At 36.1% G+C, this 17,660-nt stretch overlaps 1 protein-coding gene across 1 annotated transcript in view; it reads right to left on the bottom strand.

Moving 5' to 3' along the window:
• The window catches only part of LOC137764134 (UDP-glucuronosyltransferase 2C1-like), a 31,013-nt gene extending 27,946 nt beyond the window's left edge, over positions 1–3,067 (bottom strand). The window contains exon 1 of the mRNA XM_068542857.1: positions 2,325–3,067. Coding sequence (XP_068398958.1) covers positions 2,325–3,045 — 721 coding nt within the window. The 5' untranslated portion in view covers positions 3,046–3,067. The remainder of the gene's footprint in view (positions 1–2,324) is intronic.
• Positions 3,068–17,660: the final 14,593 nt, after the last annotated feature.

Raw genomic sequence — 17,660 nt, 5'->3', positions numbered from 1 at the left:
TAAGGAACTCATAGAATTCGACAGCAAAAAAACAAACAAAGAAAAATGCAAATAATTCAATTAAAAAAATGAGCAAAGGACCTGAGTAGACATCTTTCCAAAGAAGATATTCAAATAGCCAACAAATACATAAAAAGGTACTCAGCATCACTAATCATCAGAGAAAGGCAAATCAAAATCACAGTGAGGAATCACCTCACACCTATTAGGATAGCTGTCATCGAAAAGACAAGAGATAACAAATATTGGTGAGGATGTGCAGAAAAGGGAACACTTGTGCACTGTTGGTGGGAATGTAAATTGGTGCAGGTACTTTGGAAAATAGTATGGATGTTCCTCAAAAAAGTCAAAATAAAATTCTTACTGCACTCTCATGTCCATTGCATCATTATTTACAATGGCCATACTACGGAAACAATCTGTTTTCCAATGGATGATGGATAAAGAAAGCATGGTTATATAAACAATGGAGTAATATTAAGTCATGAGAGGAAGGCACAACCCGCCATTTGCATAAACAAGAATGGAACTTGAGGAAATTGTGGTAAATGAAGTAAGTCAGACTGAGAAAGACAAATACTGTTTGATATCATTTAGATGTGGAACCTCAAAAGAAAACAAAACAAAAAAGAAAAAAAACGTTTCAGAGAACAGATTGGTTGTTGCAAGATCCTACGGTTTGGAGGGTGGGCACAATAGGTAGGTAAAGGTGGACAAAAGTTATAAACTTCCAGTTCTAAAATAAGTAAGTCCTAGGGATGTAATGTAGACTATGGTGACTATAGTTAATAATACTGTATTGAATATTTGAAATGTGCTAAGAGAATAGATCTAAAGTTCTCATCTCAAGATAAAAAAGGCTTTTAACCATGTGTGGTGATGAATGTTAACTAGAGTTATTGTTGCGATCATTTCACTATATATACAAATATAAAATCATTACGTTGTCTACCTGTGATGAAACAAAACGATTTTAAGGCAGGACAAGAAAAATTTAATGTAAAATTTTCTCTGCCATTTGAGCCACCACCCTGCTCCCCTTTAGTGTACATTTTGCATCTGCATTGTACATTAACAAGATCTCCTTAGAAGACACAGGAATGTCTGCTCACAAACAAAACAAAAACGAAACAAACAAAAAAGCCAATTTCCTCCTGGTGCCAGCAAGGCAACTCCTTACGATACAACATTCTTTCCTTAATCCCCTAAAGGGTCACAGTAACTCATTACTCGCTTTGTTGGCCTATGTAAACCATCAACACATTACTAGGATGTATAACCCTTTGATGTAAAACCCTTTGTCTCAAAAACATATAACTGTGCTTTGACTTCTAATGGGTGAAACATTCCTCAGAGCTTTCTGAAAGACTGTCTCCTGGGCTATAATCCCCACATTGGCTCAAATAAAGTTTTCCATTTCTTAGATTGACTATTGATTAACTTTTTCATTCACACCTGAAACTAATACAATGTTATATATTAATTATATCTCAAAAAATCTAACTAAATAATATAAATAGGATACTGCTTCCTCTAAGATAACTAATATACTATGGAAAATCATCCTTAACACAATTAAATAAAAGCTTCTTTAATAAAAAAATCAATTATGCAAAAGGAAAATTAAAGTGGTTACAGACCTGTTTAAATTGAGAAAAGCTTTGCGCTCAGGGTCAAAGCTCTCTAGTTGACCTCTAATGCAATTATGAATAGAACAATAACAACAAGATAACAATGAGATAAGTTTAAAAGTCTAGAAACATGGTCCTTTAGAGAAAAATCTTCCTTGTTTCTCCTTTGGAAGACAAGAGCAGATGAAATCAAGATATATTTATTTATTTTCCAGTTTCATGCTTACCACTTTCCAAGCCCAGGAATCAGTCAATCAAGCCTTGATAGGATGCAAACAGAAAGCCTGAGAAACAGCAGGTTTATCAGAAAGAAAACAAGTGTATAAAAGGAGAAGTAAACAAGAGAGAAGTAGTCCAAGTTTATGGAACTTAAGCGCACATCAGATTTGGGTTTTCCAGATACTCTGAAAAACAATTAGTAGCATCAAACAGAATTTATGGAGAAATATAGAGAATATTCCCTCTCTGATATATTTGCAGTACTCAATGATCTAAAAAAAAAAAACAAAAAAGAAAAAGTTAAAAAAAAAGAAAGAAAAAGAGTTGTTTTTATTGTTTTCACTCAAAACAGTTAAGCAACAGGAGCTTGGGTCCTCACTTAAAAAAGGCTTTTGTAAGTTTTCCTACAGTCAGATAAATATTCACATTTTACATACGAAATAAGAATCATTATTACATGCAAATTTCTCTTACCTAAAATCTTGCTGTAATACTCATCCCATTCTGCAAATGCGTAGTATGAAGACATCATATCACTCATTGTATACAATAACCAGTTCTCCAGTCTCTGTATAAAAGTCATGTTGTCTGTCAGTCTTGATGTGATGCCAGGAACATATGAAGAAGGCATAGGAAGCCTAGCACACAATCTCTCAATGACATTCCCATAGGAAAACCGAAAAGAGTATATAAATGGAATATTGAGGAGTTCAGCCACCAATTCCCCACAAAAGCTTAAAGGGTCAGCAATACAGATATCAAATTTAGCTGCCTGTAGCCTGCTGAGTAAATCCTTGTCTGTGACAGCACTGTCACATACTCTTTTGGCTGATGCGAAAAAATTGTTTATAACTTTTGTCAGTTTCACTTGCCTGTCCCACCATGAAAGTTTCGGCAGTTCAAAAGAAAGTGTATAGAGATCAGCACTGAACTCTTCCATGAAACTTTCTTTACTTATTGAAAGTTGAAGTATCTCCACATTAAAGGGAATCTTGGTATGATCAAGCAGAGAACTTGTTGAAGGTACCAGGATGGTTATCTCATGCCCATGAAGGTGGAGTTCTTCCAGAATAACTTTTAGATTAATCCAATGACTAAAATCTATGGGCCATACAAGTACTTTCCCAGTCCTTCCAGAGTCAAAGAACGATAGATGCAGCATAAAAAGGACACAGAAGCCTTTCACAGTCTTCATGATATTAAGTTCGCTCAAACTAAATCTGAGCTTATACCAAGTGCATGAAACTCACAATCCAAAGATTTGTCCTTGACCCTCCCAATCAATTTATAGTAGGCTGGGCTGAACTTTGAGTTGTGTACTTTGTATTGAAGAGCAAAATGAAACGCAAGTGCCTTGATGGAAAAAAAAAATGTCAATAAAGTCAATAAAATAAGTTAGGGAAAAAAAACAAACCTCAGAATGAGAGTTACCAAACTTCTTTTAGAGGATATCAAAAAAAGGGGGTGTGAAGTTAAACACAAATCCATAATAATTTCTAAATAATGTTAAGAAAATCCGTCATCATTTGATGCATATTCAAATAAGACTAGATTTTTTGGATCTTTTTCTCTGCTTTTATTTGAATGTTCTTTTGAACAAAATGGTCTCTGTAGTGTTTCTCTTGCTGATAATTCTGCTAAATATTGCAGATAAGAATGAGGCCATCACTTACTGCCAGAAGGAGAGAATATGCACACTTTGAGATGTTAAGGCAGGGAGATTTAGATCCAAATGTTCTGAAGCTAAATTCAGTGCCTTTCCTGCTAAATCACATCTATCTTTAAGAGAAAAAGAAAAAAGATATCTTTTTACTGTTATTGAAGATAGGAGTTCAAGTTCTGGTTCTCATCAGATTAATGTTATATTGAGAAGAGATATCTTAGAATGGAGAAGTCATGAAGAACATAACTTGATAAGCTTATCCTTCCTTCCAGCACATCCAATTCTATTTTCTTTGCCTTCCTGTTCTAAGATACTTTTTATAATGTAAAATTCTATTTTTTGCTTGGATCTTCACAACTGGAAGACACTACCCCATGTAGAAATGGATTCAATGATATTTAGGACAATAACTTCATCTATAATCCTTTTACTTAAAAAGTTGATTTTCCTCAAGCAATTAATCAATAAGAATATATGATGATAATAACTGGTCCTTAATAAAAATGTAATTGTGTAATTATTCAATTGCTTACTATTTCTATACATTCTACTCACAAATTATAAATCAACCTATTTTCATTTGTAGTCTTCACTGCATCTATCTGACTCTAGTCATTTTTATAACTAACTTTGACTTACTGCAGTACCCTTCCGATATCACTGCTTCAACTTCTGCATACCTGCAGCTCACTCTCCATAAAAAACTTTTCTGACTTTCAAAAAAAAATCTGTTTTAGAAATTATCATACTTGGGTAAAAATGCTTTAATAACTTTCTCTCATCTATATATTAAAATCTATACTCTCTGAAATGGCCCACAAGATCCTGACTTGTTTTCTAATCTTATGTTCTTCCACCTCCATTGATATCAGCTTCCTTTGAGGTTTTCATGGTAAGAATTTCTTTTCTGTAGTAACATCAGCAGGACTGCAGAATAAGATATCTCTACTGTCATCCCCACAGAACAATGATTTTGGCAGTCCCCCAGGGGTGAGCATAACTTTCTGGGAATCAGAAAGTCCAGTGAAGAAGTTTTGTCCCACCCCTGGAGCAAATAATTCCAAGAACGTGTGCATTGAAGAGGGTAAGATGAATAGTTTCACTTTTCTGTGTCACTCCTTTCCCAATTATTGTGGCTTAGTGCCAGGAAAGATCCATGTGAAATGTAACGTCTCCCACAGGGGAAAGTGAAATTGTATGAGTGAGTGCCTGGTTTCCCCAGCAATAAGGGATGTCCCCTTTTTCCTCACCTTACCGAGATTACTGAGGTGATCTGAAAAGCTTAGGGGCTACGAGAGGCTGGGATCATTGCCAGGCCTTAGAACTCATCAAAGCACTGCTACTAACCACTTTGTGCTTCTTCCTGCTAAACAATTTGTGGACTCCATCAGGATTCCCACCATCTCCTTGGGCACCTCATCTGCAGACCCCTCTGAGTGGCCACAGTTTTCTCCAATGCTACGTGTACCTCACCCACACCACTCTGCTCCTCCTCCCTGACCCACAGAAATGTATCCTTCTGTGCACTGCCATGGAAAGCGGGAACTAGCAAGTGCAGAAATCGGACCCATATCTGTTGGATTGGAAGAATACTCACAAACTAACATTTCAGGACTTGGTACTAGGGAAAATGAATGGGAGACTCTCAACATGTGGCTTGCATTGTGGGATCAAAAGGAGACATACAATCAAAAGAAATCCCCCTCAAGAGGGAAGAAGCAATGTGGAACAGACATATCCATAGAAATGTTCTGAGAAAGTCTAAAAAACACCTCATATCATACAAGGAAATCCCCATTGGAATATTATTGGATTTCTCAGTAGGAACTTCGCAGGCCAGGACAGAGTTGGTTCGTATATTCAAAGTTCTGAAAGACAAAATCTGTGACCGAAAATATTTTACCTGAAAATGATGTCCTTCAAAAATAGAGAGAAATACTTTCCCAGAAAAACAAAATCTGAGTGAGTAAAAAATTACAGACCAATATCTTTGACAAATATAGACATAAAATTTTTCACTAGGACATTAGCAAACCAAATTAAACAGTGCAAAAAAGGGGACCATACACTATGATCAAATGGGATTTATCCCTGGGATTCAAGGATGGGTCAACATAAGTAAATCAATAATGTGATACACAACATTAAGAGAATGAAAAATAAAAATTATGTGATCATCTCAATAGATGCAAAAATTTTGAAAAAACATAATATCTTTTCATGATAAAAACACTTAAACTGGGTATAAAAAGAACATGACTCAACATAATAAAGGCAATCCATGACAAACCCACAGATAACATAATAGAAAATAATAAAACATTGAAAACTTTCCCTCTGAAATTTCACCAGGAATAACTCATATGCTCTATTCAACAGAGTACTAGATGTCATGGCCAGAGCACTCAGCCAAAAATAAATAAATAAATAGATAAATAAATAAATAAAATAAAAGACATCCAAATTTGAAAGGAAAAAGTAAAATTGTGTTTCTTTGCAGATGACATGATCTTATACATAGGAAATTCTAAAGACTCCACCAAAAAACTGTTAGAAATAATCAGTGGATTCAGTATATTTTCAGGATAAAAATAAACATAAAAGAAATGATTTGTGTTTCTATACGCTATTAACAAAACACCTAAAAAAGGGACAAAGAAAACAATCCCATTCAAAATAGCATAACAAATAATAAAATGCGTAGGAATAAATTTACCTAGGAGGTGAAAGGAAAGTTCTGTACACAGGAAACTATGACATTTTTGAAATAAATGGAAGAAGACACAAAAAGTTATAATGATATACAAAGTCATGGATGAGTAGAATATTGTTAAAATGTCCATACTAACCAAAGCGTTCTCTATTTAATGCAGTTAATATAAAAATTCCAATGCATCTTCACAAAAATAGGAAAAAACAATCCTAATATTTGTATGGAGCCTCAAAACACCAAAGCAATCCCAAGAAAGAAGGACAGAGCTGGAGGCATCACACTTCCTGATTCAAATTATATTACAAAGGAATAATAATAATCAAAACGGTACGACACTGGCATAAAATATGCACATAGACCAATGGAACAGAATTGAGAGTTCAAAAAAAACTGTCATAAGTAAGGTCAACTAATATTTGACACAAAATCCAATAACACTAAATGGGGAATGGATAATCTCTTCAGTAAATGGGGTAGAAAAACCAGATCACCACATGTAGAAGAATGAAACTGAACCCCTATACAGCACCACTCACAAAATTAGCATGAAATGGATAAAGAATTAAATATAACAAAAACTGAAGACATTCCTAGAGAAACAGACAGGAGAAATGCTCCTTGACATTGGTCTTGGCAACGATTTTTTGGATTGACACCAAAAGCACAGCAACAGGAGCAAAAATAAACAAGTGGGACCTTATCAGACTAATAAGTTCTGCACAGAAAAAGGAGAAATCAACAAAAGAGAAGGTAACTGACAGAATGGGAGAAGATGTTAGCAAATCATATATCTGATAAGACATTAATATCCAAAATATAAAAAGAATTCATACGTCAAACCCAATCTCCCAATTTGCTTTGCTGTACAGCAGAAACTAACACAACATTGTAAATCAACTATATTCCACTAAAAATTAAGAAAAAAGTCTCATACATTTAACAGTAAAAAAAAGTCTAATTTAAAAATGGGCAGACACATTGAATAATTTTTCCAAAGAATACATATATGACCAACAACTACATTGAAATGTGCTCAACATTTCTAAAGATCACAGAAATGCAAATCAAAGCCACAGGGATATGTCACCTCACTCCCATTGAAATGGTTATCATCAAAACACAAAGTATAAAAAGTGTTGGTTAGGATGTGGAGAAAAGAGAACTCTAGTATACTGTTTTGGGAAATGTAAATTAATATGGCTACTATGGAAAACACTATATAGGTTTCTCAAAAGACAAATGAAGTTACCACATGATTAAGCAATTCTGCTTCTGGGTATATATCCAATGGGAATGGAGACAGAATCTTGGAGAGATATCTGCACTTTCATGTTTATTTCAGCGTTATTAACTACAGCCAAAATATGGAAACAACTTGCGTGTCCATCAGTGGCTAAAGTTGATGTGATACATTGCATACAATCGAAAATTCTTTAGCTATGTATGAGAGAGAAGGAAGTCTTTCTTTTTGCCACAACATGGATGGACCTTGAGGTCATTATGTTAAGTTAAATAAGTCTGATAGAGAAAGACAAATACGGTATGATATCACTTATATATGGAATCTAAAAAAGCTAAACTTATAGAAACGGAGAATAGAATGATAGTTTCCAGGGGCTGAGGGTTAAGGTAAAGGGGCAGAAGATGGTCAAAGGGCACGAACTTCCAGTTATAGGATGAGTAAGTTCTGCGCATTCAATGTACAGAATGGTGATTATTGTTAATAGTATTGTATTATGCTTGAAAGTTGTTAAGTGAATAGATTTTCAATTTTCTCACCACAAAAGAAAAGAATGATAATTATGTGATGTCATAGAGGTGTTAATTAATACCAGTATATGTTTGTAATATATAAGCATTTCAAATCACATCAAAATTATACAATGTTATGTGTCAATTTTATCTCAATAAACTGGAAAAAAAATTTTTAAATAATGCTTAGATGTCACTAAAAAATTCTCTGCATCAACACTTTTTCAGAATTATATTTGTCATGAACTACAGAAGAGTTAAAGAACTTTGACCCAGAGCCAACAAATATATCCATTATCAACATTACTCTCTCAATATTATTAGGTGTTTCCTGGCCTGGTTGTACTTTAGGAGGAATAAAAGGTGTTTACTTTGTTCTCCTAATCTTAGTAAGTTTGGAAAAACAAGAGGATATGCTTTCTCTTACATACGAGTTCAGCGAGTCACTGAATTTCTACATTACAAAAATTCCCTTTTTGTTAGAAATCTTCCTCAGTTTCTGCTTCCATTTGTCTACTCAAAGACTATTCCAAGTTGGTTAAACTGCTTAGTAATTAAGTCATTTAAGGTATTGACTCCATTTCTGGCCATGGTAGTGTTAACAGGGACCAGACTAACCCTCTGCCATGAACAAATAGAAAACTGGACAAATTATATGTAACACTATTTTCAGTTATGAAATCAGGCATCACAGAAACATGACAACTAAGAGAAGGGAAGCTAATTAGGTGAACCCTAAGATCACTATAGCTTTCTGACTGTAGCCACTTTTGAGATTACATTGCCCCAAATAGAATCAACAGCAGAAACTGGGGGTATCAATGATTGAAGAAAAAGAAATTAGAATTTGAGGAGAATTGACATCTGGAATAGGCACAGCATAATTTGGAAATTCAAAATGTCCCACACTGTTTTCTACCAAATAAGTAAGCTAGTCATTTGGTAAGTAAGATTTTGTGTTCACATGCTGAAGTCAATTTTCACCCATGACCTTAAAATATCTTGATTTTTTACCATTTTTATATCTTTCAGTGTTATGAACTGTTAAAATTGCTAAAATTCCTGGTTAATGGAATGTGACCTTTTTGCAGAGTTCATGCAGCTAATAAGATAAAGTAATTCCTAGTATATGTGACTATTCCTGTCAGGGTAAATAGCCAGTGTGGAAGAGATCCAAGTTAGGAAAGTGGCCCCCAGTATCCAGTTGGTCTGCTCATACAACAGTGCCTTATCAGGAACTCAGTGTTTAATTAGATTCCTAGCAGATGTGATCATCTTGATACTCAGTTAGGGAGTAGTTACATAAGCCTTGGTAAACAGGAGCCCATACATTGGAGCCCATGCATAGCTCCACTCGCTGTCACCATAACCACTTTGTTAATTTGTTCTAGGGACAGGCACTGGGGTGGATGATAATAAACGCTGTCTGATGTGACCTGGCTGGATAATTTTGCCTACTTTATTGCTTAATCCCTATTCTATGATGGATAATCTCTGGTAGGAAATAACATTCTGTTCTATGGTTGAATGTTCCATCTCTAACAGGGTCCCATAGCATGCCAGGAGTTGTTTTTCCAAACACATGTAATTCTTCAGTCCAGATGACTTTGTATTGCTATGTTGTGATTCTGCCATTAACCTTGGCAGAGATTCTACACACTGTCTTTCCTCACTATTGATGTATTTAATACTATAAGGTCTACCTAATGTTATAGCCCATCACAGGCTACACCAACTGCAGAATTCTGTTCTGCTATGGGCCCACTCAAAACTGGTAGTGTTTTGTGTTACCTGGCATATGAGTCACAGGATGGAATACATATGCTTTCCCCAATTCCTGGAAAGGCCTACAAATAACTACTGTTTTTTTCTCTTTGTAGAAAGAAAGGCAAATACAAAAATCTATTCTCTTTTGGAAATCATGACCTCAAATACCCCTGATCACTGGATTCCAATTAATGTCACTGATGTGGCAGATCACACTTGAATATTCATAGGGTTTATCTCCCACTTTCTAAGGTGCATGTGTCTTACACAGGTGTCCAACATACTATTCACTTCTTGTTTGTCCTGTGTGATTAGCTCAATGTTATATTAACATAGTCAGTTCATACAATTTTCTGAAGGATATCCAGATAATTCATATCTCATTGGCCTATATCATGAGGGAAGAGAAAAAAGTTTACTTTATTTGGTCCTCAGTAAAAATTGTAAATGTCTGCTGTTTCTGTTCCAAGTGAATGAGCACTCTGTCTGATCTTCTCAGGTAGAGATGGCAGAGAACACAAGCACCAAAGAAATGACCTCCTACTATGTACCTGAAGATGTGTTAATAGGCTCTAGCAGAGATATCCCATCTTAAAGAGAGGCTGAGAGTAGAATGAATTCTTGGATGAGTTTGCAGGAGGCCAGTACCATTTTCCAGGATCTTTTGGTTTTGCAGGGCCCAGATATGATGGAGCTAATCATCCTGCATTCTTTAACTTTTTAAGATCGCTAATTTGTACCATCCATAGAAATGTGATCTTATCTTCTGTTTGTGCTTTGGTTTGGGTCAGGGTGGTGGTGAGCGGAAGATGTTTCAAGGTTATAGTGGGTTGAATAGTGGATATCCCAAAATACGTCCATGTTGTAACTATGAAACTGATCTTATATAGAGAAAGGGTCCTTGAAATGTACAGTCATACCTTGTTTTGTTGTGTTTTGCTTTATTGTGCATCACACATGTTGGCTTTTGACAAAGTGAAAGTTTGTGGTAACCCTGAGTGAATTAGGTCAATCCATGCCATTTACCAACAGCCTTTGCTTACTTCATATGTTTGTGTTACATTTGGATGATCTTGAAATATTTCAAATTTTTTCATTATTATTATATTTTCTATGGTGATCTGTGATCAGTGATCTTTGATGTTACTATTTTAAGTTGTGGGGTTGCACCAGAACACCTCACCCATATAAGATGGTGAACTTAATCAATAAATATATGTGTTCTAACTGCTCCATCAACAGGCTATTCCCCTGTCTCTCTTCCATTCCTCAGATCTCCCGCTTCCCTGAGGCATAACAATATTGATATTAGGCCATTAATAACACTGCAATGGCCTCTAAGTATCTAGTAAAAGGAAGAGTTGAATGTACTTCATTTTAAATCAAAAGCTGGAAATAATAAAACTTAGTTATGAAGGCAGGTGGAAAGCTAAGGTAGGCCAAAAGCTAGGCCTCCTGCACAAAATCAAGGAATATTTTTGCAAATGAAAAGTTCTAGAAGGAAATGAAAAGTGCTACTCCAGCGAGCACACAAATGATAAGAAAGTGAAATAGTCTTATTATTGATATGGAGAAAATTTCTGTGGTCTAGATAGGAGATCAAATCAGCCACAACATTCTCGTAAGCCAAAGCCTAATCCAGAGCAAGGCCCTAACTCTCTTCAGTTCTGAGAAGGCTGAGAGTGGTGAGGATGATGCAGAAGAAACGTTGGAACTAGCAGAGTTTGAATCATTTAGTTGAAGGAAAGAAGCCATTTTCATAACATAAAAGTGCAAGGTGAAGCAGCAAGTGCTGATGTAGAAGCTACAGCAAGTTATCCAGAACATCTAGTTAAGATCATTCATAAAAGTGGCTACCCTAAACGACAGACATTCAATGTTGACAAAAGATCCTTATATTGGAAGATGATTCAATTTAGGACTTTCATAGCTAGAGAAGAGAAGTCAATGCCTGACTTTAAAGTTTCAGAGGACAAGCTGACTCTCGTGTTAGGGGCCAAAGCAGCTAGTGACTTGAAGTTGAAGCCAGTGTTCTTTTACCATTCCAAAAGTCCTACGGCCCTTAAGAATTATGCTAAATCTACTCTGCCTGTGCTTTATAAATGGAACAACAAAACACAGATGACAGCACATCTCCTCTTTACAACATGGATTACTGAATATTTTCAGCCCAGTGTTGAGTCCTCTGCTCAGAAAGAAAAGGTTCCTTTCAAATATACTGCTCATTGACAAAGCACCTGGTCACCCAAGAGCTCTGATGGAGATGTGTAATGAGATTACTGTAGTTTTCATGCCTGCTAACACAGCAACCATTCTGCATCCCACAGATCAAAGAGTAATTGCAACATTCAACTCCTATTATTTAAGGAATACATCTTTTAAGGCTATGGCTGCCTCAGATCGTGATCCCTCTGATGGAGCTAGGTAAAGTCTGTTGAAAATTTTCTGGGAAGGATTCACCATTCTAGACACCATTAAGAACATTCGTGATTCATGGGAAGAAGTAAAAATCTCAACATTAACAGGGATTTGAAAGAAGTTGATTTTAGCTCTCATGGATGATTTTGAGGGGTTCAAGATTTCAGTGGGGGACGGAACTGCAGATGTGGTGGAAATAGAACGAGAACTTGAATTAGATGTGGACCCTGAAGGTCTGAATTCACTGCAGCAATCTCCTGATAGAACTAACCGGTGAGAAGTTGCTTCTTATGGATGAGCAAAGAAAGTGATTTCCTGAAATGGAAAGTACAGCTGGTGCAGATGCTGTGAAAATTGTTGAAATGAAAATAAAGGATTTCGAATATTACATAAACTTAGTTGATAAAGTGGCAGCAGGGTTTGAGCAGATAGACTCCAATTTTCAATGGAGTTCTACTGACAGTAAACTTCTATCGAACAACATTGCATGCTACGGAGAAATTATTCATGAAAGGAAGAGTCAGTTGATGTGCAGACTTCAGTGTTTTCTTATTTTAAGAAATTGTCACAGTCAACCTGGTCTTAAGCAGCCAACTCCCTGATCTGTTAACAGTCTTTAACAAGGCAAGACTTCCACCAGCAAAAAGATTATGACCCACTGAACGTTCAGATTTATTAGCAATAGAGCACTTTTTAATCAAGGAAGGTACATTTTTATACACTTAATAGACTACATTGTAGTGTAAACATAGCTTTTATATACCCTGAGAAACCAAAAAATTTGTGACTCATTTTATTTTGATTTTTGCTTTGTTATGGTGGTCTGAAACCCAAACTGCAATACCTCTGAAATATGCCTGTAATTAAGTTAAGGATATCAAGATAAGTTCCTACTGGATTTAGGATGGGCTCTAAATCCAATGACAGATATTCTTATGGCAAGAAGGATGGAAGAGGTTTATAGACACACAAAGGAAGAGGTGATGTGAAGAGAGACAGCAACTGGAGAGAAACCACAGCCAAGGAACAGCATGCATTGTCAGAAGCCAACAGAATCTTGTAGTGAGCCATGGAATGGATTTTTCAAGAAATCTCAAAAAGTAATGGACCATAACAACACCTTGATTTCAGACTTCTGGCTTCCATAACTGTGAAAGAATAAACTTCAGTTGTTATAAAGTACCAAGTTTGTGGTAATTTGTTATAGCAGCCCTAGCAATCTAATACAGAGTGCTTCTACCCGACCTTTCCCACTATTACACCTTTTATCCCACATGTCAAGGATACAGTTTGGATTTGTGCCACTGACAAAGTATTTCTATCCAATTATATATTTGAAGGACTGAAAAAATCATCAGCTGTCCCAGGATGCTGTCGTCCTCTTGGGAAAGAATTGAGGAAATTATTAGCATGTACACTTACTGTGATGCTACAGCGTTCTTCCTCTAAAGGACCCAGTCTCTTCATTAGTCAATGGATCAGGTCTAAACACTCTCAGGTCTAAAAGCTTGGCAAGTGATTATGATTTGAGTGAAGCGATGGGACTCATCCTTCGGATACTCATCCTCGAGCTCTTCTGGTAGAATAGACAGGACAATGCCCTTTTTGGTGGCCTGTTTATCTCTATCGCCATATTGATAGCTTTTCATGGGTTAAGACTGCCTGGCTGCCACTGTAACCTCACTGTTCACTGTGACCATTGTGACTGCTTGACCTCTGATGACTGAGTGCCATTACCTAGTCTGTATTATTTTTGGATTTGATTACAATTAACATCATTGAGCTCAGTTTTGTTACTGCCAACAGCCTGGCCCTCACAGTATGGCCACAATGAACATTTTATAACTTCAGTAAACAATCATGTGGTAGATTTTCCAGACTTACAAGCATATAAATCTTAATATATCCACTACTCTAAGCCTTTGGATTCCTTCTTTCACTGTTTATCATGGCACTTTCAGCATATCAGTTTTACTTCCTATAGGCCATCACTTTTTCCAAGTTTCTCCTGGAGTCTAAACCCAGGTATTAAATCCTATGTCCTGAGAGAGGGCTCCAAAATTTAAAAAGATGCTTCCTTATACAACTTTATCTTCTACTTTCCTTAATCCTTTCCTCAGCATACAGTTCCACATATAATCTCTCAGTTCCTACTAGTAGGTCCTCCAGTTCTTTTGAGTTATACTATGTTTCCTCCCTTAGTAGATCCATCTTATACCTGGCTTTATACACGTGATTAACCCTAGGTATTGGCCCGTGGCCAAGAAGGGAGATAAGAGCAGATACTGGCAGGGATGCAAGATGTTCTGAAGGGTAGAGGACAGTATATCATCCTCAAACAATGGAGAAGTGCTACCCCTTCACAGAGAGGAGTGGGCTCAGGGGAATCTAGGAATTCAAGATTTTCACATACATTAACTATTTCTCGGGCATTCTGCTCTTTCTCAACTAGGGTCTTGATCTTCGAAAAATTTAAAACTAGGTTGGGAATTTAAGCAGAACTGGAAATGTTTTATTTTAAAATGATACTGATTCTTTTTCCTTCTGCAAGAGATGAGAATTTCTTTATATTAGGAGCTGCTAAGGACGCTCCTCTGGCTTTCTCACTTAGCCTTAATATGATGGTTTAGAGTCCTCATTCTGTCATTATATTTGCCACAGAAAATATAATGCAGAAACAAACATGTACCTTCATTTACTCGTAATTTCTGTTTTTCTCATATTTATCCAGTACCTGATATATCACAACCACTAGTAACTATTCTTCCAAAAGTATATGGTCCCAATTCACCGTGACCAAAAGGAGTAAAATATTCACAGTTACCACAGTCCGGGGATTATCTGTGTACAGTGGAGTATTAGGTAAGTCCCTTTTTTACTTATTACACTTTCCCTCTAGTATTTGAAGAAAAACCTTACTTTCTTTGTGTTTGTTAGATTTCATACACACACATATATATGTATAATATATAAATTTCAAATTAAAAAGATATATTTTATTAAGAGTAGTGAGGAAATGGAAATATGATAGTTTCTCAGTGAAAGTTTATCAAACATTATAGAGTTTGTATGAGTAACCTAGAAGTTTTGACACTCTGGACTTTGTTCCAATTTGACACTGATCCACTATATTAATATTCTTTGGGCTTGTTTATTTAAAGAGCTACATATGTACTGTGTTTTTGATAAATCATAATATCTCTGTTATATATTGCTGTATAACCAATCATTTTTTTTTGACATCTTTATTGGAGTATAATTGTTTTACAATGGTGTGTTAGTTTCTGCTTTATAACAAAGTAAATCAGCTATACTTACACATATATCCCCATGTCTCCTCCCTCTTGCGTCTCCCTCCCACCCTCCCTATTCCACCCCTCTAGGTGGTCACAAAGCACCTGAGCTGATCCCCCTGTGCTATGTGGCTGCTTCCCACTAGCTATCTATTTTACATTTGGTAGTGTATATATGTCCATGCCCCTCTCTCACTTCGTCCTAGCTTACCCTTCCCCCTCCTCAGGTCCTCAAGTCCATTCTCTACGTCTGCTTCTTTATTCTGTCCTGCCTCTAGGTTCTTCAGAACTATATATATATATATATATATATATATATATATATATATATATATATATATATATATATATATATATATTTTTTTTTAGGTTCTATATATATGTATTAGCATATGGTATTTGTTTTTCTCTTTCTGACTTACTTCACTCTGTATGACAGACTCTAGGTCCATCCACCTCATTATAAATAACTCAATTTCATTTCTTTATATGGCTGAGTAATATTCCGTTGTCTATACGTGCCACATCTTCTTTATCCATTCATCTGTTGATGGACACTTAGGTTGCTTCCATGTCCTAGCTATTGTAAATAGGGCTTCAGTGAACATTGTGGTACGTGACTCTTTTTGAATTATGGTTTTCTCTGGGTTTATGCCCAGTAGTGAGACTGCTGGGTCATATGGTAGTTATATTTTTAGTTTTTAAGGAACATCCATACTGTTTTCCGTAGTGCCTGTATCAATTTACCTTCCCACAAACAGTGCAAGAGGGTTCCCTTTTCTCCACACCCTCTCCAGCATTTATTGTTTGTAGATTTTTTGGTGATGGCCATTCTGACTGGTTTGAGGTGATACCTCATTGTAGTTTTGATTTGCATTTCTCTAATGGTTAGTGATGTTGAGCATCCTTTCATGTGTTTGTTGGCAATCTGTATGTCTTCTTAGGAGAAATGTTTATTTAGGTCTTCTGCCCATTTTTGGATTCGGTTGTTTGTTTTTTTGATATTGAGCTGCATGAGCTGCTTGTATATTTTGGTGATTAATCCTTTGTCAGTTGCTTTGTTTGCAAATATTTTCTCTCTTTCTGAGGGTTGTCTTTTTGTCTTGTTTATGGTTTCCTTTGCTGTGCAAAAGCTTTTAAGTTTCATTAAGTCCCATTTGTTTATTTTTGTCTTTATTTCCATTTCTCTAGGAGGTAGGTCAAAAAGGATCTTGCTGTGATTTATGTCATAGAGGGTTCGGCCTATGTTTTCCTCTAAAAGTTTTATAGTGTTTGGTCTTACATTTAGATCTATAATCCATTTTGAGTTTATTTTTGTGTATGGTGTCAGGGAGTGTTCTAATTTAGATCAATGGAACAGGATAGAAAGCCCAGAGATAAACCCACGTGCATATAGTCAACTTACCTGTGATAAAGGAGGCAAGAATATACAATGGAGCAAAGACAGCCTCTTCAATAAGTGGTGCTGAGAAAACTGGACAGCGACATGTAAAAGAATGAAATTAGAACCCTTCCTAACACCATACAAAAAAATAACCAACCATTCTTAAACTTAGGGTTAAAACAACACCATATTATTTGCTTATGACCCTCTGGACCAGCAATTTGGTCTGGGGTCAGGGAAGTGTTATCTTTGGAGCTCCCCTGAGCTTACTCTTTAGTACAGAGTTAGCCATCAGCTTAGCTGGGGCAGAATGATCCAAGAAGGCATCAGTCACATAGCTGGAGTTTGGCAGATTAGTAGGAAGCTTTGATTTTCACTTTCTTGTGGCCCCTCCAACAGACAAGCTTGAACTTTTTGAGATGAGAGCAGAATTCTATAACAGCTTGCATGAAAGTTTTAGGCTTAGGTTTAGAACTCACACAATGTCACTTCTGCTTCTTCTATTGAGTTTTAGAACAAGTCACTAGTCAAGTCCATATTCAAAGGGTGGAGAAGTAGCTTCCACCTCTTGACAGGAGGAGATACAAAGCAAACATAGTCATTTTTAATGCACTACAGTAAGAAACTCATTAAATACAAAATCACCAAAGCTAGGTTCGTTTGATTTATTACAGGAAGGGTGTAGAGTACTTTGACTGGGCTTTTTTACAGCTTCAGAGCAGGGAAGTCAGGGGAAGATAGTTAGGGTGTTTGGGCCTGGTTGGTGATATCAAGGAAGACTTTGTAAAGAACAGGTTGTGACTTGACAAGGTTTATGACA

Source organism: Eschrichtius robustus, chromosome 4 (genome assembly GCF_028021215.1).
Source record: "Eschrichtius robustus isolate mEscRob2 chromosome 4, mEscRob2.pri, whole genome shotgun sequence".
Lineage (NCBI taxonomy): Eukaryota > Metazoa > Chordata > Mammalia > Artiodactyla > Eschrichtiidae > Eschrichtius > Eschrichtius robustus.
Note: the sequence above shows the minus strand (reverse complement) of the source record. Positions and strands in the feature narration are given on the sequence as shown.